The following is a 24,224-nucleotide window of genomic DNA, read 5'->3' as shown; positions in this document are numbered from 1 at the left end:
CCCTGAACGGTGCCTTTTTTATGTGGAACGGAGGGAAGCTGCAGGCGGGGCCTGATTATGAGCTTAGGAATGTTTTTATTTTTTTCTGTGCATAGAGTCTAATGCAGATCAAAAGTCACAGTCACAGCCCTTTACTGTAGGCAGCCCATGAGTTAGGAAGCTGAGAACACGCCCCAGTTTTTCTCTGCTAAAAAACTAAAGAGTTGTTGGCACTCGGCAACGGCTTGCACGAGTGCAGCATGATGAGGACTCCAGCTGTGTGTTGCCCTGCTGTGACTCCATCATCCTTCTTCTCCTTCACCCTTCTTCAAGCCCATCCCACGAGTGCATGCACAATACATCATGCACACACACGCACATGCACATTGACACTCGCCTAACCCGACCATATGTTCAGCAGGGTGACTGACTGGGGTCAAGAGAAAGTTGTCCCGGCAAAAAGCCTTCCAACAAACAGGCTTCTACTGAAGCCAGCAGCCGCTGGTTCCCCAGCAGGATGCAACAGCAGCAGAGAGACCGTCAGCCAAGCGCACTGTGGTGCGGAGGCTTTATTTTGCGGTGTGTATGATGTGAGTTGTACACCGCCTGCGCTTTCGGTTGAAGTTTGTATGCCCGTCAATGGCCAAATTAGAGGCTGAAGGTCTTACAGGGCTTGTTCCTGTCACAGACAAGCAATGTGCTGTCAGGATTGGTTGAGAAATAAAGCTATCTCTGCCCTGGATAAATGAACATCTAGGAGCTGCACTTGTTGCACTTTGGATTTATTTGAATCTTCAGGGATTCTTACGCTCTGCTAATCATCCAGTGAGCCGAGTGTCTCACATTGGTTTTTGAATCTCCCTCGGGGCGGAGTTCATTCAAGTGGTCTGGACTGGGTTGACTCCCCTGACCATAATTAAGCCTGTAGAAGTTTTACAACAACTCAACGATGCAACGCGTTTTTTCTTTTCTTCTTTGCTGCAGGGCTGCAAAGCCTGGTTGGCTTGAGATCAAAAGGCCAGTCCCAGGAGGGAATGTGCTGATTACTTGGGTTTATCTGACTCCTCTCTCTCTCTCTGTGGATTTGCTCTGATGCTCAGAGTGGCATGGCATTTGTCAACATAGTAGAGAAAGATATCTGCAATAAAGCAGACAGCCCGCAACACTCCAAGTTAGATGAAGGCTTTTAGGTGCACGGCTCAATAAAGCATAATGAGAAAGAAGTAGTCGCCAGCACTCAAGGAATATCCTTTTTACATGATTTTATTTACCTCAATGGACAGAGTCAACGGACGCGTTTCAGCCCTTAGGCCTTCCTCAGCGTTGCAAAAAAGGATATTCCTTGACTGCTGGCGACTACTTCTTTCTCATTTGTCAACATAGAACAGTTTAAAAATAACTAGATTTCTGTTTGCCATTTATGGTACATTATAGCAAGAATTGCACAGAGCAGACATGACAAATATCATAAACATATGACTGACTGATGAATATGAATGATTGATACTAATAATCACATGTGCTATAGATCTGCTATTTCATTTTTATGTTTGAAAATTTAAATGTATGAACATGGAATTTATACTGAGTTCTGTATGCTGTGTGCTGTATTCTCTGTCATGCGAACACACAGCAGGAAAACATTTAGTACTTATTCCAATGTATTTTTCTCAACAACGTATTTAATGACCCAACCCAAGCCCAAGGGTGCGTACTGTCACATCATGATGACAAAGACAAGAAAATCCATGTCCAGGTGCCCACCTCTCCAAGTGCCCACATGCCCTATTGCCCAGTTGTCTAGGTGCCCACGTGTCCCTAGTCCCTAGTGTCCCAGGTAAAAAGTATACGTTGATACTGTTTAACTAAAATATGACTTGGATTTATATTTTGTTGTTTGGTACTTTTAGCAATATATGACAATTGACAAAACATAAATACCCCCAATACCACAATGTGAAAGTCCTTTATTCAAAATGTTAAATGTGAAATGTCATGGATGTGACAGCCCTGTCTGTTGAATGAATAAAACTAACCCAGGGCATCATTGTGACATTATTTTGCACAAGCAAAAAGTATTTGGAACACAAATATTTGAATTAATAATTATAAAATAATTATAGCAATTATTTTCTTGTCTTTGTCATCATGATGTGACAGTACACACCCTTGGGCTTGGGTTGGGTTATTAAATAGTTGAGAAACACATTTTTGGACACTGCTCCTACAGATTCTGCCCTAAAATCACGAAAATCACTACACAGTATGTCTACACTCATGTCATCAACATGGATCAGGAAGATTTTGGCGAAACACATTTTTGCCCTATTTGTGGAGATAAGTGACCTACGGTCGCTTATCTCCCGATTAGGGAGCCTTACTGGTTAAATAGTTGAGAATAAATAGCAGACCTCCAAGCTCTCATAACGGGCACATCCGCGACGCAAATAGGAGCGACTACGAGTATGAGTGTGTATGAGTGAAGCAGTGAAGCTTGTAGCCTTGCAAAAAGTAGATGGTCAGCATCAGCAAGGCAGATGCGTTATTGATTTTTGTATTATATTTTTTAGAGAATTGAACAACAGCTGAACGTGGAGTTACAGTACATATAGACATACATACTCACACACTATTGCTGTGGTACGCATTCTGATTAGGTAGTGAGATGTGTCACATTATCTTTGCTTTTTGCTTTGCAGGAGAAAGAAGGGACATGGATGTTGCAAATTAAACATTATTGCTAAACACTTATCTCTGTTTTGTGTTCTCCTTCAGGCCCCATGGAGCAGGAAACCCGGCAACCGCCGTGCACCAGGGAACTCGATCCCCACCAGGTCCCCAGCAGCCTACCTTGAAGGAAGTTAGTCTCCATTGCTCCCCCGTCACCCCCATCCTCCACCCCCTCCCCCCCCCCCCCCTCCTCCCCTTATCTGCCCCCTGGTACCCCCTAGTACCCTAGTACTTCTGCGTGTCCCACCTTCTGCCTTGCAACGATGATCGGGAAGTTGAAGCAGAACCTCCTGGTGGCTTGCCTGGTCATCAGCTCCGTCACCGTGTTCTACCTGGGCCGCCATGCCATGGAGTGCCACCATCGCATCGAGGAGCGCAGCCACCCGGGCGGCGTGCTCCCGCTGTCGGCCCTCGGCGGCAGCATGCGGACCACGCTGCGCACGGGGCAGAACCTCAGCACGCCGTTCATCTACAACAAGGACATGCCGCTCATCTTCATCGGGGGCGTCCCGCGCAGCGGGACCACGCTGATGCGCGCCATGATGGACGCCCACCCGGAGGTCCGCTGCGGCGAGGAGACGCGCGTCATCCCGCGCATCCTGGCCATGAAGCAGATGTGGAGCCGCTCAGGCCGGGAGAAGATGCGCCTGGACGAGGCCGGTGTGACGGACGAGGTCCTGGACGCCGCCATGCAGGCCTTCCTGCTGGAGATCATCGTCAAGCACGGCGAGCCGGCCAACTTCCTCTGCAACAAGGACCCCTTCGCGCTCAAGTCGCTGTCCTACCTGGCCAAGATATTCCCCAGTGCCAAGTTTGTGCTCATGATCCGCGACGGACGTGCCTCGGTCCACTCCATGATCTCCCGGAAGGTGACCATCGCTGGCTTCGACCTGGGCAGCTACCGGGACTGTCTGACCAAGTGGAATCGGGCCATAGAGACCATGTACACTCAGTGCCTGGAGGCAGCAGACAAGTGCCTGCCCATGCACTACGAACAGCTTGTCCTGCATCCCGAGAAGTGGATGAGGACGCTGCTGAACTTCCTTGACATTCCTTGGAATGATGCCGTGCTCCACCACGAAGAGCTTATCGGGAAAGCGGGAGGAGTATCTCTTTCCAAGTAAGTAATGTTGACAAATCCCGACCACGAAGTCCTGATAATGTTCTTTAGAGAGTTGTATGAGTAATAACACATTTTCTCCATGTTTCCCGATGCAGATAGTAAGTCGCTAAGTTAAGTGATAAAATGTTTTAAAAAAAAGTTTCTCCTTAGAACGGATTTCACAACATTTCTTCATTCCATAAATGTACATCACGTGACTGAAAGAATCAAGCGTAGATATTAGCTAGACATCAAATCAAATGTTACTGTAATCAAGAGACAAAACGCTGAGACCAAACTATTCACAATGTTAAGATTTTTAAGAGAATCCCTAGTGTATAAACTTTTCTCATTAAGCGATTAATTTAATATCTTGATCCACCATCTTATAAATGAGTTTCCACATTTCAGCAAACAACCCTGTAAACCAGGGGTCAGTGACCTCTGTGCCACTTTAAGACGAACCTTTATGCCATTCAGTTGATATCTTAATGACCGAGGACACGCCATGCATCACTGCGCCAAGCTGTGTTGTTCACAGATCATTGTTTAGTCATATATAGTTATATTACATTTTGCATAAATAGCACAGGTTCAAGCTCACAACGCATCGCAATGCAACACGCTGTTGTTTGAGCCTGTATATCTGCTATTTCCACTGTATTAAAAAAAATCACACCTATTATGAAGTGAGTGGTGCTATTATGAGTTAATATCGTTAAGCGTCCGGCAAAGCTTGACCAATGTCACCCTTGGAGTACAGCAAACTTTGAGCACTTTGTGCCAAGATGTAGGCCACGCTTTGTGTCCCGGATAAAGCCAGATGTTGGAGCTTAGCTCCTTCCAGGAGCACTGCTCAAAAAATGAAAGTATACAGTTAATTTCTTTATTTGTCAAATAATCTGCCCCGTGCAACTTTGGGTGTGTAGCTTGTTCCGACACACATTACTCAGACTTTGCGTTTGTCCGACTCTCCCCTTCTCTAACCCTAACCGCACTCGTAGCCACGTAGTCGGAGTAATGAGACGTCAGACTGACGTATTCTTCCCTGCAACCTTCATGTATGAATCCTAAAAGCCTTATTCCCGCTAGGAGTGACCAGGGTCCCAATGTGCAATGCCAAAAACACAATTAAATCATTAATCACAATTAATTGTGAGACCATTAATCGGCAGGAAAAGTTTCATGATCGTGACAGCACTAGCCCTGCCATAAAGATCTGCCTACGGTTTAATTCCCATTTAATGAGAACACACTTAACACACCATGCGTCACGGGGCCCAGCAGTGTCCTACTGCTGATGTTCATTGAAGGTTACCTGCCATTTCCCACACAAGAATGCAGGTTCCTTTGCCTCGGTTCCTGGAGGTCCTCTGCTGCCATCAACAGTGATGAATGTATTCATGTTGACCCTGATAATGACTCCCATGGAGACTTCCGTTTCATGAGATACTGCCTCTGCAACACTGTGGCCTATATGCTAAACGCCTTATTGCTTTAGGTAATTGGGGTTAAGTTAATATTAGATGTTTATTCAGGATTCTGGTCTGTACCATGCACACAAGAGGTGAACGGGCCAAGTGATATCACATTCTCAGCACTAAACAAATGCGCCTGGGCTTGCCCACTTCTGCCTGGCTTGCAGCTAGGGTGCCTAGAGGGACGAGGAATGAAGAATACGCTGATGGCATGGTAGGAAAAACATATGTAGCTCCACTTAAACAATTTAAGATAGAGCCTCTTCAAACATGGTGGCCGGACACCTCGAAATATACACGCCTTATGTGTTTTAACAATGCTTCCATCATTACTCACGATTTAGGAATTAAATGTTCCAGTGCCACATGTGGTTGAGAAAGGCAGTCATTAGTCTCCTGAGAGTAACAAAACGAAATAAAGCTAAATCACACTAGCCCCCCCCAGTTTACAGTTTACAGTTTAGGCATTTAGCAGACGCTTTTAATCCAAAGCGACTTACAATAAGCAGATAACATCACAATAATAAACAAGATAATATGTCAGTACATCATCAACAATATAACAAATGCAAATGGATATCTATCTAGAAAAAACACAATATAATCAAAGTTCTGAAAAAACCTAAAAAACAAAAACAAATGCTAACTAGCTTCATGTATTCATTGATTCTTTTTCTGTAGTGCTAAGGGTTTAGGTGGAGTCTGAAAAGGTGAGTCTTCAGTCCACGGCGAAAGCTAGCGAGTGAGTCCGTTGTTCTAAGTGCGACAGGGAGTTTATTCCACAACTTGGGGGCCAGGAGGGCAAACTGTCTCGGACGAGTGGATTTTTGCCCCCCCCCCCCCCCTTTCTCTTAATGGTCTTGGCTCCTGTCACAGTTGTTTTGGGTTCTGTAACTTAGGAAGTCCGTCCCTAGAAGTTGTTGAGGAAACACAAGGGGTGCAGCCCAATTTCTTCCCCTTCAAATCAACTCCCCCCCGCTTCCCCCTGCTTCCCACCACATAGCACTGAAGCCCACTCCACCTCCCCTGTAGACATTTGGCTCAGATGTTGTTATTGTCTGCTCATGGCTTTTTAATAAAAAAGCTTACGAGCACCCATTGAGCACATTTCCCTTTTCAATCTGCTCCCTAAACTTCTTTCACAACTGTCTCTTTTCTTTCTCTCCAAGGGAAAGTGCTGAGGAATTGACTCCTTCTGGTAGATTATGTTAATTGGAGACATATTCCACCTCCAATTTCTTTTCCCTTTTTCTCCTTTCCTTCCGCTACTCCTCCTTGTGTTGCGTCTTTTGACTCTCCTTAGAATGTTCTCCGTGACCTCAGCAGAATGGCGTCTTTGTTCTGTTAATGTCAAAAAGCAGAGAGATTTGTCTTTGTTTTAGACATTAGTTAATCACATACAATACAAGCTTTGTATTCATCATCAGACAACAAATAGCAAAAATAGTAGATCTACAAGCTCTGTTGCGAGCTTCTACTATGTGAGATCTACTATTTCCGCTATTTATTTTCATTTTATATTTTTATTCCAACAATGGTGTGTCTTTTGGCTCTCCTTAGAATGTGTCTGTGAACTCTTTGTTCTGTTAAATGTCAAAAAGCACAGAGAGATTTGTCTTTGTTCTAGACCAGGGGTCTTCAATGTTTTCAGGCCAGGGACCCCCAAACTGATGGTGAGATGGAGCAGGGACCCCCTACCACCTCGTAGAGTGGGAGGGGCTACAACATGGGAGGGGCTACAACATATTTTTTATTTTATTTTAAACATACATGTACAAGGTACAGCGAGCAGGGTGGCCTTACCAGTGCCATTTCTAAACATACTACTTATTAAATGAGAACCAATCAATACTATCAACAATCTGTCAATTGCACAGTAATCATGTATACAAGCTATTAAAAATAGACAGAATCATGTTTTATTTTAATATAAATGAGGAAATTAAAAAAAGAAAAATGTCCATTTTTGAAAAAAGAAGACCTCTGTTCTAGACATGAGTTAAAATGAGATGCTGATTGCTGAAGACAGGAAGAGGTCACACAGCATTCTCCATGAGCAGCAAAGACTAACAAACCAATCTCTGTCAGGACTTTTCAGTGTAGCCATTGTGCTGCTATGTTGAACATTTTAAACCGATCGAGAAGAGCTTTAACTCTAAACCAAGATACATAATAATACAAATGATATTCCACCAAGTGCCAACTAAGCCCCTATCTGTTTCTACCATTTATTTATTATTTTATTTACTTTAATACGTTTTCCCCTACCAGGTATTATTCAGCAAAGAGTCAAACTCATGCCGATTATACCATAGGATTATGGATGATGTGGTGTTCATTCCATTGACAAGAGCACGGTGGGCTCATACCCTGTAAGGCTGGCAGATATTCAAATATGGAGATGCTCATTCGACAGGTTGCTATTTGAACATCATTTCAATGTTCGGATGCTTCATTTTTAGAGATGCACCAATTAGAATATTCTTGGCCAATTATTTCGGACTTTTACGGAGTCCGGTTGTCTTGAGGAAAAAAAACACTATATAGCTAGCCAGATGTCTGTGTAATTTTGAATCCTTGATCGTTCGCTGAAAACATTTAAGTATTTGACCTATGACCTGGTTCTGCAGATGAAGTCATGGGAATAGCTGGGGATGAGGATCAGACAATGTACAGTACTACTAGGCACGGCCAGTCAGAGCCAGTCACACTGTGTATCTTATGAACCTGCTTGATATCACCCCTTACCAGTGGTGGAAAGTAACTAAGTACATTTACTTAAGTACTGTACTTGAGTACAATTTTGAGATATTTGTACTTTACTTGAGTATTTCCAATTTCCAATACTTTTACTTCTACTCCACTACATCTTGGATCCAAATATTGTACTTTCACTCCACTAATATTATTTGAAAACTTTAGTCACTACTGTAGTTACTTTGCAGATATAAATTATAATATTATAAAACTTACATTAGCCACTTTAACCCTATTTTACACCTAGGCTATTTGAAAATAGACGATCTACAAGCTCACAAGGCTGCGTTGTGAGCTTGTAGATCTGTACTTGAATTTTGCACTTTTACTTGTAACTGAGTATTTCTACATTCCAGTATTGATATCAAACATATAATTTTCCGAATGTCTGTCTGTCTGTCTGTCTGAGTGTCTGTCTGTCACAGCGTTTCTCCTCAGTGGCTGGAGCAATTTATCTGAAATCGCTTCACCATTAGCATATGAACATACCTAACATAACTGTGAAGCCCGTTTGTCACTTTCACAAATCATATGCTGTATATTAGCATTTTTATGGTGTATCTACTATCTATTCTGCATCTAGCATGAGGCATATCTATTCTGCATCTAGCATGAGGCAACATGTTTAACCAGCTCTGTGTGTGTGTGTGTGTGTGCGTGCGTGCGTGCGTGCGTGCGTGCGTGCGTGCGTGCGTGCGTGCGTGCGTGCGGGCAGGCGGGGGTGGGGGGGGGGGGGGGTGGTTAGGTGTGGGGGTGTTGTCTGGCCCTGTTACAGATGTTGTCCAAAAATCATGCAGATCGGTACACAGTATCTCTGTAGCCATTAAACGAAACGGGTATTTCTTACATTGATGCTCCTACATATTATCATGCAAGCACCAGTTAAAGTTACTTTCCATCCCTCATATACTGTGTGCACAGTGTATACCCCATAACCCACACACTGCACCTCATTTCGGAGCTCATATCTTTGAACGGGTAAGGGCTAGTTTAAATAAAACATTTTAGTATTTTTTCCACCACTGCCCCTTACTGTATGGTCCTTGTGTTTGGAAATGAGCTTAGTCCTAATCTGGTTGAGCAAGTTTCTCTGGTCACAGCCGTGCCGACTACTAAACTATAAATGTAGCTTTGTGATTAGCACACCACATTTTACTCTTTTGTAACTGGTTGTCAAATCTCACCCTGATGCCTTCTGGAGAAAACCTGGCATATTCAGCCACTCCTCATGCTGGAAAGACTCTGGTAATTATTAGTCATCGGTTGGCTGAGTTGACAACAGACGTGTCCAACATAATGATTCCAATAGCAAGCTGCACATCTTACATTTATCAGTAGACCTACGTAGTTTATCATTATAACACCCAAAAGGAAAATAAAAGAACCCATAATTATACAGTTCATCTATTTTTTATGTCTTTATTTTTAGGAGCCTGACTACAATTTATAATTAATTTATCAAGGACTAAAGTGTTTAATCCATTTAGACCCGAGGCCGATTATAAAAAAGATTTGGGGTTCCCGGTCTACGTGGGTTATATTGTCAATCCAGAATTCATCATACCATTTATGAAACTGACATAGAGCCTACTCGGGGACCACACAAATTGTGAACGATGTAAATCGGGAATGATGCAAGTTGGGTATGCATGCCCCTGTTATGCAATACTCCTACCAGAGTACCCGTTGTTGGGTACCCAGCAGTGTTGATTTTGACAGCAAAATTAGTTTTAGTCATAGTCTTTTGAATAAAATTCCCTTTAGTTTTAGCCATATTTTAGTGAAATGTTTTTGTTTTAGTGTAGTTTTAGTTGACTAAATACCATAAGAGTTTAGTCTACTCAAATCTACAGTTGATTTTGTCGACAAGAATGTATTTTGGCGGTGCCTTGGTGGCGTCGTAATCCATGATGTTATACTTGGTTGCTGGCCAAAAATAGCCAATCTACAAGCTCACAACGTGCCGCAACGTGCTGTGAGCTTATAGATCACCGTATTTTCAGAGTGCAACACCTGAGCATAACCAAACATACTGTAAAATGACTTGTCTTTTAGTTCAACTGGATCTCTTCTCCACTAGTCCCTCCCTAATATTTTAGTCTAGTTTAGTCAACAAAATCAACACTGGTACCCAGTGAGGTACCCATATCCACAGGCTAGTACCAAACTGCACCAGAGATTTTGGTGCGTCCTCCACACACCTGTGGCCGGAACAAATACAGCTCAGAGATGTCTGTACTTTATATATAGATATACCTCCCATCTCGCAAATGATGATACATTCATTGCTAGTTCTGATAACAGTCACAGTGTTACCACAGAGATGCTGGGTCGAGAGTCTGATGAAGAGTGATTGGGGTAAATAATTGGCAATGACCGGTTCATTGCGCTAATGATATAAACAATAGGAAGTCGTCAGTGGAGCAGCCAACCAGTCTGCAGTCGTCCACAGCGCAACGGGACATCACACAGCAACTCACTTCCTCATTAATTGGCAAATTATTTTTTTATTTTGTATTTTATTTTTCTTCATCGTGTGTGTGTGTGTGTGTGTGTGTGTGTGTGTGTGTGTGTGTGTGTGTGTGTGTGTGTGTGTGTGTGTGTGTGTGTGTGTGTGTGTGTGTGTGTGTGTGTGTGTGTGTGTGTGTGTGTGTGTGTGTGTGTGTGTGTGTGTGTGTGTGTGTGTGTGTGTGTGTGGTGACATAGACCCCCCTCCCCCGTTTATCGCTACCTCATCTTTCATTCTTATTCCCTACTCTTTAAGGTAGCTGTCTAGCTTCCTAGTCTGCTCTGTATCGACTGAGGCTGTGATGCCAATAGTGTAATCACACTAATAACCATCAGGATTACTGTCAGGGTATTTATGTGGAAAGAGGTGCTGCTTTTTCATCAGATTAATTATCTGCACAGAATTTCTTTTTAAAAATATAATTCCTGAATTAGAGGTGGGCAATCAACATCAAACGTTTTTCTGGTATCCTAGTTTCTCTGAACCACTAAATTGTTTTCTTGGCACTCTACTCATGTGACTATTTACCCTGTTGCTTGTTGATTGAAACCATTTACTCGGATTTTGCTCTGGATAACAGCATTTGCTAAATGCCTATATTGTCATTTCGCCCTGCTTTAACATAAATATAACGGACATACACCTAATTTCATGTATAAATGCTGAGGGGAGAAAAAGATTACAACTATGAAACCAAATGAACAACCTCAGTGAACACATTGAGATGCTGCCAGCCATGTCATGTCCAGATGCTGTGGAGACACTCGAGAGCTCTTCAGCCATGGTGCAAGAACACTGGAGAGCTTGAACTGCAAGGGCCCTCGTGATTTTCCACAAATGTCCTTATTGCGTTTTAAACACTTGAACCCCTTCATTGCTTGAGGCCGACAGAGATCTACACTTGGTACTAGGGGTGTACCGAAAGACCTGTACCGAATTAACCAAAATATGTTTTCATTTATTATGCAGAACTAACTTATTAAGCTGGTGCCCCATACCCGTTCACAATAACACCCTACGCTCAGTGGAGTGTTGGGGAAGAGGAGCGCTTGTTTTTCCGAAACAATTGCATTTTCGGGAACCATTGCACCATGTTGTGGAATTCTGGATCAATCATTAATCGATGAGGCAATTACGAGACCAGACAATATCCTAGGTGGTGATGGTTATGCTTTATGTACATGATATCATGGGGAGAAGTACAATAACACTCATGTCAGTGGTACGGTAGTTCTGCTCTGGAGAAGACTTAAACAAAGGTGAAATCTGAAAGTAATGATTGGAAAAATAGATTGTATTCAATGATATGAATGGAAAATATATTTACGATATATATAGCTGAAGCTTTGACATGAAAATGACATGCACTGTCTGGCACTGGGATAATAATAATCTGTTGCCATGGCGGGCTGTCGTTTTGTGGCATTTGTGAATCGGAAGTTGATATCGAAGAAGCTGAGAGAAGGACGGCATGAGAAGGCATGGTTCCAGGCATATCTGACCACACACATCACCCTACAACAGTTCCATCAAATATTAATAAACAGGGACCTTAATCAGAGCCCTTTAGACAGAGCCTAAGCCAGGAACTGGACACGCATATTGTTCTCCATGTCTGTACAGTTTGGTTTGGAGAAAGTGAAACCACTTAAACCTTATATACTTTGTTTACAGTGTTTCCGTAAGGCTATGTTCTTGGTCCCCTCCTTTTTTCCCTTGACACAAAATCAATTTGCCAAAAACAGCTGATCTACAAGCTTGATTGATTGATTGATTAAATACTTTATTAGCCGTCAAAGAAAAAAGACCAGGAATGTACAGTTCAATAAGGTCTGCTAAGAGGATTGTAAACCCAAGAAAGCCTTCTTAAAAGACCATATTGGTGGTCTGGCATGTTTAGCCCGACACAGACAGACAGAAAGACACAGACAGACACACGCACGCAAGCACGCACACACACACACACACACACACACACACACACACACACACACACACACACACACACACACACACACACACACACACACACACACACACACACATTTCTGACCATTTTTCAAAACATACCATAGTTTGTATGACTGGATTTGGAGACGAAACTTCATATTGTATTAGAATCATACTATAATAACAAATATAGCTTTTAAATGGGATGTTATGGGCAATTCATTATTTCACTGTACAAACAACCAAATATAACCTTGAGGGAGAAAGTCATTAATACAGTACATAATGGTGTGTTTATTTTGATTCAAAAGAGAGACTTCATATTGTATTATATTGCCATGTGTGAACAGCTTACAAGTATCCGAAGTTTTAAACAAAAGACTAAAGGACCTTACACAGCATGACAAATAAACAATGTGAAAATGCGTCTAAAATATTTCACATCAAACTATTAATTTGGTGTGAAATTTTGCCGTATTCATACAGGTTGATGCTTTCATTCATGGTAAAAAAAACTACCATGTTTTTAAAAATAATTAATTAAATTCATTCATTTGAGACTAAACTGTTGGCTGGATGGACAGACCGGCATTACCATCCTAAAATAAATCCATAAAAGAATGAATAATAGGGAGTGGGATCGGGAGTGACACGCAGCAAAGGTTGTCAGGATCAGGTCTCGCACCCCAGGCATGATCGGGTCTTCCAGCTCAGGTTTTGCTCAGCTCTCGTTTTCTCAAGCATAATTTCAAAACAGAGAGACTGTTCACGTCCCAGTCTTCATCCAGGTTTAGGCTAGGCATCCTGTCTGTGTTTTGTTTACACACAGAACAGAGATAAAACCAAGGTGTTATCATGTGTTTTCGGAAAACAAAATCCGCTTTACTGGCCAAGCGCATCCAAGGTCTTTTCTCTCTGTGTTCATGTAGCCTAACAAAACAAAGTAAGAAATCGAACACACAAAATGTGGAATCGATCCAGATTAACGGTGTTATTCTTTTCAATAACTGAAATGTGTTCTTGTAAAACTAAATAGCATGTGGGGAATCTGGCTTTAACACCAAGGCTGAATTTACAAATAGTCCTGTGTCTTATCATGGCACTCAGTCTGGTCATTAGTCAGAGGAGCCTTGAGGGAGAGACGCGCCAGCATACCTCATCTCTAAATGGCTACTGATATGATTTTATGTATGAGGAGGGCTGCTGCACAAGGCCTTCAGGGCAGCCTGGGTGCATTTTGACCATTGTAAACACTGGGGGAGCCCCACCCTCCCTCAAGTACTTCACTCATATTGCATTAAATCCAAGTCCCATGGCACCTTGGCATACAGTAAGAATGCCCGCTAAAACCACCCCTCTCTCCTCCCACCACCGTGTGGTGTGCATGGGTCCCTATCTGCCCAGCAGTCTCCTCCTCCCAACCCGCTCGGGACGAGACTCCCTTTTAACCATTAACATGTCAGTGGTGGAAATATTACTCATGTCTTTTTAACTTACTCTAAGTAAAAGTATCAATACGGTAATGTAGAAATACCCTGTTACAAGTAAACATCTGGAATTCGAAATGTACAGTACTTGTGTAAAAGTACGAAAGTATTGGTATCAGAATGTACTTAAAGTACCAAAGGTAAAAGTGTGAAATGTTTGAAAGTAGCAAATTTAATTGTAGATCGGTATAATAATAAAGAGGGCTAAAGTGGTTATGTATTTTTTATTCTTCTTATTATATCATAATTTATATCTGCAAAGTAACTAGTAACTAAAGTTTTCAAATAAATGTAGCGTGGAGTAAAAGTACAATATTTTCTGAACAACAATGACTTGATTTTAGTGGGAGGGCTTGACCAGTTGAGAGACCTGCACTGTTTACTTGACCCCTCCCCCCATAACTCCTGGAGCTGCTGGTGGTCTTCATGTCTTATCAGCCCCCTGTGATATAGAACACCACCTCAGATGGAAGAGAGGAGCATCGGTGCCCTGCCATGAATAATTGAGAGGACCAGAGGCCATTAAGAGCACAGGCCTGGAGGGAAGTGGTCATGTGACCCTGTCTGGAGAGGGGTTTGTCTCATTTTATACAGAGCTAATAACCTGGATGGATTTGGTGACACCGTCAGCTAGAGCTAGGGATGGGACGATAGTCGCCCCCCACAATAATCGTATCATGGAGATTTAAATTTATTGTGAAATTAACCTCGGTCATGCACTGGGATCAATTCACCTTTTATTTGCCGAGCTGCATATCCATTTCCCCCTATAATTGGTAAAACAGACCTGGAAATAACGTACTTGATACAGTATTTTTTTTCTTTCACTCTACCAAATGTCTTTGCCAAAAAATAGCCGATCTAAAAGCTCATAACGTGTCGCATTGCGACGCATTGTGAGCTTGTAGATCGGCTATTTTTTGGCAAATGTTCCACCCCAGGATAGTAGATGTTGGATCGAGAGATTAGATTTATCGCGATGATATCGTAAATCGCAATTTCTTTTGTCACAATAATCTTGACATGAAATTGTCATATCGTCCCATCCCTACTGTCAGCTTGTTTGTATCATGCCTGAGGAAGGTCTACAAGAGCAAAACGCGGCTTTTCATTAAACTTGGCCGTGCAAGTGTTGTGTACTGGCTTATCTTTTTATTGTTGATTGTCTGTTTTTTGCCTACGCACCTGCCTTTTAATCTAGGTGTGCGAATATTTTTCTACAAAGCTAATACAAAATGAATTGAATCACACTTATTAAAAACTTGATATATTTTCGGTTGATTGCCCAGCCCTACATTAATGCGTGCACTGGGTGTGGGTGCAATCTTTTCTTTTGCATGAGGACATTTCATTCATCTATATCATATGCCTCCTTTCGTTTGTGTTCTAGAGGTCTGTCTCTGGCCATGGTGGTTCATCTCACTCCAAACACACTTTAAATACTACCATACTCAGATTTAGGATCTATGTTATTATAATGGCCTGAGATGGTATTTAAGTATTTAAACCATTTTAGGAACATGAAGGACTTTCCCCCAGAGCTAGAAACCAGAGAGTGTCTGTAATTTGCAGTTGGTGCTGATGTGGCAGTGGCTCAGGGTCTGGATTGAGTGGCCATTTGGGAACTGGACGGTTCCTGGTTCGATCCTTGGCTATGTGTCAAAAGTGTCCCTAACTCTGGGACCCCTCCAAATGAGCAGATTGGTGCCTTGCATGGTTGCCTCCACCGTGTGTGTGTGTGTGTGTGTGTGTGTGTGTGTGTGTGTGTGTGTGTGTGTGTGTGTGTGTGTGTGTGTGTGTGTGTGTGTGTGTGTGTGTGTGTGTGTGTGTGTGTGTGTGTGTGTGTGTGTGTGTGTGTGTGTGTGTGTGTGTGTGTGTGTGTGTGTGTGTGTGTGTGTGTGTGTGTGTGTGTGTGCGTGAGCACTTTGGATTGAGGTGCTGTCGAGCTTGAGGACACCATTCCAAGTCCATTGAGTTCAGTGGAGGAGTGGTGCCCTGTTCTATTCGGTTCCTCAAGCTGTATAGAAATGTACACCATTTTATGGTCAGCCTGGTTCACTTATCTTAATGGTCTGTCGTCATTCAATGCTTATCTTAACGTTGACATCTTCTTCATTATAGAGAAACCCGTCAGGGTCATGGTACTTTTATTGCCCTCCCACAAGTTCCATAATTTCCCAAACCACTCATGTCAGTGTGGCTTTTTGTTCTGCATGTGACAGCACGTTTGAGAGAAGCGGAGCACTGCCCATTAGTCACTTTCCAGGCACATCAAGACACACAAGACAGACATGCTCATGAGTCATGACTGAAGGCTGGCTCCTGCAACCACAGCATGGATTTAATTTGTATTTGACAAAACAAAAACCGGCATGTAAACCTCTTTTCCTTGCTGTACCTCCAGGACACTGAGGTTAAAAGCATATTAACTTTAATATCCAATGCATGCAAATACCACCCTGCGGAGTGTTGATAGTCTCTTAAATATTCATAGCAATTAGCATATGCTCATTTGTAGTGGACACCACAAAGCGCCCTGGCCAGTCCTTTGTGCCAGTAGCCATCAGCTTGATAATCCATGTGAGAACCAAGACCTGCACTCTCGGTTACTGACTCACTGGGCCAGTACTGACTGTTGCACAAGAAATGCTAGGATGTATATTGCCAATTTTGACAATTAAGAATAGCTCATGAGACAATTAAGAATAGCTCATGAGAGACCGTACTTACAGTATATTCACTCATCGTCTGAATAATTTTATATTCATCCATTCCAGATGGTGTTGAATGGTAAATGGTTCATTTATATTCTGCCTTTATTCAAAGTGCTTCACACACTGACATCTCCATCCGAGGAACAGTAAAGGTTTATCTTAATTTATCTTATGTTATTAAACACTGTGTTGCCCTTTTGGCGGCCAAACATTGTAAAAGGACAGATGTTTCTGTTAATGTTGTAGATGCTGATGAGTGAATGAGTCAGTGTCGTTTTTCCTGGAAGACAGATTTCTAGGTTTATTTGTCAGGCTGCTGTTGTTGATATTGTGTCAACCATTGGATCACTCTCACCCCACGTAGCAGAGCGGCGAGGCGTGTCCACTGAGCCCTGTCTATATCGGTTTATATTCCAAGTCAACACTTAGCTGCCTCTTGGCTCTATGTGGAGTTACCTAAAGTGATTCCCTCCCCATTTGTCTGCAAGTGCATGTTTGGACCGTGGCCCGTCTCTCAGTAACAGCCTCCCCTGTCCTCTAGAGATGGCAAAACCAGCCCGGTCTATTAATCATGCAGGAGTATGCCCGTACAGTGTAAAGATTCAATTGCAAAGTAAATGGATTAGGGGAAAGTGAATTGCCATATTGAGGTATGCAGGGAGTAGGCTACAATACATGGATTGGAGGTACTTGGGAGTGCAGATAGACTGTCTGGGCTGGGGAGAACCAACCAGAATGTGATGCTAAGGGCTAACAGATAGTTGGTTCCCATATAACACGAGAGGCTTTTATTTCAGCAAATAGCAAAGAGTAGGCTACTCAATACAATCCGCTGAGGGCAAGAATGAATATAAAGTCAAATTGAGCCCATTAAATCCCTCATTGTTGTTTTTCCATTAGTATTGCTTGTGCGTGCGCATGCCTGCCCATGCATGCATTTTAAGTAAAGTCTCTGACCCCTTTGTTGGCATCAATGCAAAGTACATGCATAGACAATGTGTGCAATGGTTGGCAGCTAACTAAATGAAAAGTATTCTTAGCTCAGGGGCACCCAAACAAACACAGATCACATTAAGAACAAGAGAAGCCTGGGATTCAGGTGACATCATCACACCGGCCTCAGACCGTACTGCAAAATAATATCTATTTCTAAGAACTAGACACTGAAACATGTCAAATTCATAATTTGTCTTAATAAACATTTCTGTCATCAAGCATGCACGGGGCATGCACGCGCGCACACACACACACACACACACACACACACACACACACACACACACACACACACACACACACACACACACACACACTCTAGAATGAACTGAGAGAATACTGATAGTGATGTTGTGTGATGTGTTCACCATGGACTGGCTCTTGTATAAATCACTATGAGGCTTGTTGTAGATTTGGAATTTATAACACGTATGCCCGATTGCAATGTGATTAATGATCTGTGCCTGTCCTATAACATAAGAAAACATGACTGGTAAACTTTCTGTCAGTCCAGGACACAAAACCTATAGGGCGTAATGTTTGATCCAGCTGCTTGTTGAATATTTAATTTCCACATGATGAATAATAAATCGTGGTGTGTGAGATGATGCTTGATCCATTTTTCATATCGCTCTGCAACCCTTGGCTTTTGGTGGTAAAGGCCAAAGGTGGAATATTACTCATTTTAAAATCAACTAAAGGAAGTCATTCTCAGCCCTCAAAACTTAAGTCCTCCAAAAAACGAAGGCACCACAAGGTTATCACTTCAACTTCCAGGAACTGATGCCAATCTCTGGGTGCTAGTTTAGTGTATTGTCGCTGTCAGGCAGAATCCTTGTATTGCCATCTTTCATCTTTTTTATGTGTTTTCATAAATGAATGCCCTATTTTATATTTTAGTATATGGCAGTGTTGTGTGATAGCCAAGTTCAGAAGGCCGTGCGAAATGTGAGCTTGTAGATTGGTGATTTTTTGGAAAGTCTTTGAAGATTTGCGCCAAAATGACATGGTGAAATGAAAGTGGTTAAGTTTGTCTGTGGGTTTTATAAGTATTAACCAATGATCTGTGTCAACAATAGCTGTGACTAAGCATTTTGCTTGCTGCTGAGAGGCCATCTTTTAAATGTGTCTCATGATCCAATTAGAGTGAAGAGTGAGTCTGATTAGGAGCCAGAACCAGCTGTGCTAACGATGCTAGCAACATGGTGGAAACATATTTTTACTGACGCTTATGAGGATGTTTGCTAAATAAACAACTGGGAAACATACTGCCTAGTGCCTACACCGGGGGTCTTCAACGTTTTCAGGCCAAGGACCCCTTAGTTGAGAGAGAGAGAGATGAAGCAGGGCCCCCACAACCTGTTCATAGATTCCATAAACGTAGTTTCATTGTTTGACAGCACAATCATCAGTGTATTTTGGATTCATGTCAATTTGTGTTTTCAGATATTTAACCACTTGAACTGTCAATACTTAATAAACTTGACCTTTCACTCTGTACTAGTCTGCTAGCTTTCCCCTCTACACCAAAGCTCTTTGCCAAAAGAATAGCCGATCCATAAGCTCACAACGCCACAAGGCTTTGTGAGCTTGTAGATCTGCTATTTTTGGCTAAAGTTCTCAGCATATGGTCCCTAGGGTTCAAGTGGTTAATATAAAAAAGGAGAAAAAAAAAGATTCTATCACTCAAAGATTTGGAGGACCCCCTGTAGTAACTCGGGGGACCCCCTAGGGGTCCCGGACCCCCTGTTGAAACCCCTGGCCTACACAAACAACACAATGACAAATCAAGATAGATGTTTGATAATTATGCAAAAAAATACATACCTGTATCTTTGAAGTAGGTCCTCCGCGGCTCAGATTTCTAAGGCTACTGTAACCGTTTTTCTTCTGACAGGGTGGAGCGGTCCACAGACCAGGTCATCAAGCCAGTCAACGTGGAGGCCTTATCCAAGTGGGTGGGTAAGATCCCTGCCGACGTGTTGAGGGACATGGCTGTCATCGCCCCAATGCTGTCCAGGCTGGGCTACGACCCCCACGCCAACCCCCCTAACTATGGCAGACCAGACCCCAAAGTTCTGGACAATACCCGACGGGTGAGTGTGAAAGACCTCTGCCACAGTCACACACAGTCCTGAAGCCTCGTTTGTAGCCCGTAGTATGACGTCACTTGCTGAAAATCTGTTCTTTTCAGCAGACAATGCCATTGTGCAATGGAGAATTAATTAAGTTTTAATGAGGTACCTTGCTGTTCCTGCTATTATACAGAAAGTTAATTTAGGCTCAAGCCAGCCTACTTAAAAACGTTGTTGTTTTTCATAGGCTGGCAAAGCTTTTCCTGCACCTACAAGTTCTCATCACACAAAAAAAACATTTGAAAGTGATGTCAGATTTTCACATGTTTTTACAATAGAATAATAGGATTCAGCTTAAAAGTGGGCAAAGTTACTCGTAGAGATGGTTTGACACAGGACACAGAATTCACACCAACTCTGATTAATTAGTCAGTGTATGCTAACTGGAGGAGCCACATCGGCACTCCATCATATTCTGCAGATGATTTCATACTGTATGTCTTTTAATATATAGCCTTGTGAAAATCATTATCACTTCAGCTTGTTAAACCTATAGTTACTGCCAAATCCAGAGTGATTTTCCCATCATGTCAACGGCTATGTAATAAACCATGGCTGCTATGTGTGACATCAACTTGTGACTCAGAGATTCAACCTATTTATAGATGGCAAGTCTGGAATCTCTTATGATTGGGCCTTGCCGCTACGGCAGCGGCGATGCCCTTGCTACTTGTCATCCGTCCTGACTTGGGAAGACGGCTTGCTATTCTTGGCACAGAATATATTTTATTAAAATCCTTTTCCTGGTGCTGTGCTATCAGATGACGACATGCCCTCGTGTCCCAAGTCGTTGGATTTCATACACCCGAGCTAGAGGACATAATTGAGTAGTTTATTTTTATCTCTCAGGCTCTGTATTGCACATGCATAGTGTATGGCTTTACTGTATGTGGAGGCCCAGAGGACTGTGGAGTTTGTAAGGTGTTAAACACTTCAATTAAACCCTGCACTAATATACTGTACTTGATTGACCGGGGATCCCCCAGGGGTCCATCCTTGGCGCACTCCTTTTTCTTCCCCCCTTTACAACTCATCTCTTCGCTGAATGATTGCTTTTTATAACAATAGAACTCCTATCTGGTTCAGTACCATTAGGAGAAGGTGTGCTCTCTGCAGGAGTCTTGTGGAGAGGTCTGTAGTTTCTTTGGGTGCAGATTCTAGTAGAACTCAGAAGGATGTGCTTGAAACGCTGAGAAAGGCCTGTAGGCCGAAACGCGTCCGTTTCTCTAAATAGACTGCTGCTGCTGTGCATGTTTGAATAAATAAATACTTTTAAAAGTCATTATTCAAGAGAGTGCGGATATTCCCTTCATTCTGATTGCTTTTTATGAAATGACCAGAATTGGGACGCTAGGGTTCAGTCGGTTTTAAAGCAACTGAATGGAGCTTTGAGGGCGGCATGTTGGTTAGTTGTTGCACGTTTGTAATAGTATGCGACGTCCAAGCTTAGCCTCGACTCTACTGTACTTGGCTGTGGTTCCAGATGTGCTTGGCCGACGCCACACTCCCACACATGCAGCCAGGAACTCTTTCAAGGTAAACGGGACGGCGTCCAGAAACCTCCTCCATGCAGACAGAGTTTAATTTCTGTATCTCGTTTTGTGTTTGTTGATTTAAAAATATTTGCGGCTTTCTTGTGAACACAGGGCAGGTGACATGAGTCGAGAGTATCAACGAGGGCTGATGTAATTCACTGTAATACATCTTGTGTGAATGTTTTTGGAGCGGTGAAAGCGCTCCCAATAGACAGGTATGTCCGTGGGTATGTGGCTGGGTGGCTGGCTGGGTGGCTGGCTGGGTGGCTGGCCGTGTCCGTAGTCTGGCAATACCTTGAGTGGCCACACACAACACACTAGTTAAAGGAGGGGCGCTGTTTTGTGCAGGCCAGGCACACTCACCTCAGCACTCACTCACATGTGCAAGGAACACACACACACACACACACACTACGCACGCACGCACGCACACACACTTACTACACAAATGCACGCGCGCACGCACACACACACACACACACACATACACACACACACACACACACACACACACACACACACACACACTCACTACACAAACGCGCGCGCGCACGCACGCACGCACGCACGCACACACACACACACACACACACACACACACACACACACACACACACACACACACACACACACACACACACACACACACACACACACACACACACACACACACTAACTACACAAACGCATGCACACACGGCCCACCCCCCACACTCTCACACACACACACACACTACACAAACGCACGCACCCCCCCCCCCCCCCCCCACACACACACAGACACACACACACTACGCACGCACTCACACACACACACACACACACGCACGCACGCACGCACGCACACACAAACGCATGCACACACGGCCCACACTCTCTCACACACACACACACACACACACACACACACACACACACACACACACACACACACACACACACACACACACACACACTACACTACACAAACGCACGCACCCCCCCCCCCCCCCCCCCCCCCCCCCCCCCACACACACACACACACACACTACACAAACGCATGCACACACGGGCCACCCCCCACACTCACTCCAAAAACAACCAACACACACAGAGGGGAGAAGCCACGGTTGCCAGATTCTGTGAGTGAAACAAGCAAACAGGTCTATGAAAACGAGCCCAAAGGTTTCACCACTTGACCTATATTACATTCGCTATTTTCTAAAAGCATGTTGAAAGCAAGCCACATAAGCAACTATACTTCAGAAACAAGCCCAAATAAAAGCAATTCACAACTAGAGACTTTACAGGAAAAGAAGACCAAAGTCACTTATAAGGAGCAAACCTGGCAACATTGTTGACATTCCTCAGTAACGACACAGTGTTATCTTAAAGTCAACAAACACCACTGGGACCAAGCAAGCATCGACAACTCATCTTCATTATTCACTCATACACAACCACATGCAGGAGGACATTTGGACAAGGACCTTTCTCTGCATTTTATTAATGTAGGTCCTATTTCATTTTGCATACACTTTGCACTGTTCTATGTCTGCATATACTGCACATATTAAAGGGTTAGGGTTAACAAGTTAAATGCTACACTTTATGAAAAATTACATTGACTCGTTGATTTTTTGTGTGACTCATAAAATGTCCCTGGGACCCATCTGAAAGACCCCTCTTGAGTCCCGGGACTCATTACATTAAAAAGCTAGCAACATCACTGTGTTATAGATCTAGGACAGAATTCATAGATTTAGAACACATAGAATCAAAAACATAGACCTGGAACTGCTCAAATTCACCGCTCCACTTCGAACCGAGGTTTGATTTTTTTCCCATTGTGTCAGCGAAAGTGACCGCAGCAGAGCATGCACTTTGCAACAGCCCTGCTTTCCTACATACTGTAGTAAGTAGGCAAACATCCAAGTCTGTTGCGTTTTACGAGGTGACAGTAAAGGTTGTTACCTCAAAGCAAAGCCAGAGTGCTTCAGAGTCGCTGCTCGACGTCTGGTGAGAACATGACCTAAGTTGTTCTGGAAGGGATTTAATGTCCCCCTCATAGAGCACCTCAATTCTTTGACATCAGATTATTGATTTGCTCATGCCCGCCTCTTAAGAAAATGCTATTGTCAAGTTATGAGCACATTAAGAGGATAGAATTGGCAGCAGTTTTCTAGCCTCAATGTGTTTCCATTTTTCATGACTTGTTATTGATTACGCTGTTATACTCACTCAACTCTCTCTCACACACACACACACACACACACACACACACACACACACACACACACACACACACACACACACACACACACACACGGTAGTAGTACTCTACATTGATTGATATTGCACTAATGAGTAGGTGTGCGTTTCTATTTAGTGTACTACTTCCTCCCTGGCTAACAGCAGTTACAGTTATGCATAATCAGCATCATGTTGTCACTGACCTCACTGCTACGTGCGTTCTCCAGTCTTTCCATGTGCTGTGACCTCAGCCAGCCAACATCACAGACAGTAGCTCATCTGTTCAAACACCCAGCCATGGTGCAGCAGCATTACCTGACAGATGTCTTTCTACAGCACTGTAGTGGGTCGTGAACACATTTTTTTATGGGTCACAAGTGAATATCTAGATTTATTATTTTTTAATTATTATTTCAATACATAAAAAATAAATAATAATAATAATAAATACATTTTATGAATTAAAAACAAATGCAATGATTTTTCTAAAGATTTTCATGAATAAATAAAAACAAGTCAAATAAATTCCATAAATTAGAAAACAAATGCTTAAGAAGTAGTGAAAATAGTCGATCTACAAGCTCACAACGCGTTGTGAGTCCCGGGCAAACATCTGATTT

At 42.9% G+C, this 24,224-nt stretch overlaps 1 protein-coding gene across 3 annotated transcripts in view; it reads left to right on the top strand.

Moving 5' to 3' along the window:
* Positions 1-24,224, top strand: part of tpst1 (tyrosylprotein sulfotransferase 1) — a 66,657-nt gene that overhangs the window by 9,342 nt on the left and 33,091 nt on the right. For all 3 annotated transcript variants that reach the window (XM_080731198.1, XM_080731196.1, XM_080731197.1), the window contains exons 2-3: positions 2,755-3,829; positions 19,600-19,798. In XM_080731198.1, the coding sequence (XP_080587324.1) occupies positions 2,973-3,829; positions 19,600-19,798 (1,056 nt within the window). In that variant the 5' untranslated portion in view covers positions 2,755-2,972. The remainder of the gene's footprint in view (positions 1-2,754; positions 3,830-19,599; positions 19,799-24,224) is intronic.

This window comes from Nannobrachium achirus (genome assembly GCF_963921795.1).
Source record: "Nannobrachium achirus genome assembly, chromosome: 8".
Lineage (NCBI taxonomy): Eukaryota > Metazoa > Chordata > Actinopteri > Myctophiformes > Myctophidae > Nannobrachium > Nannobrachium achirus.
The sequence above is the reverse complement of the archived record's forward strand: the minus strand, read 5'-3'. Positions and strand labels throughout refer to the sequence as shown.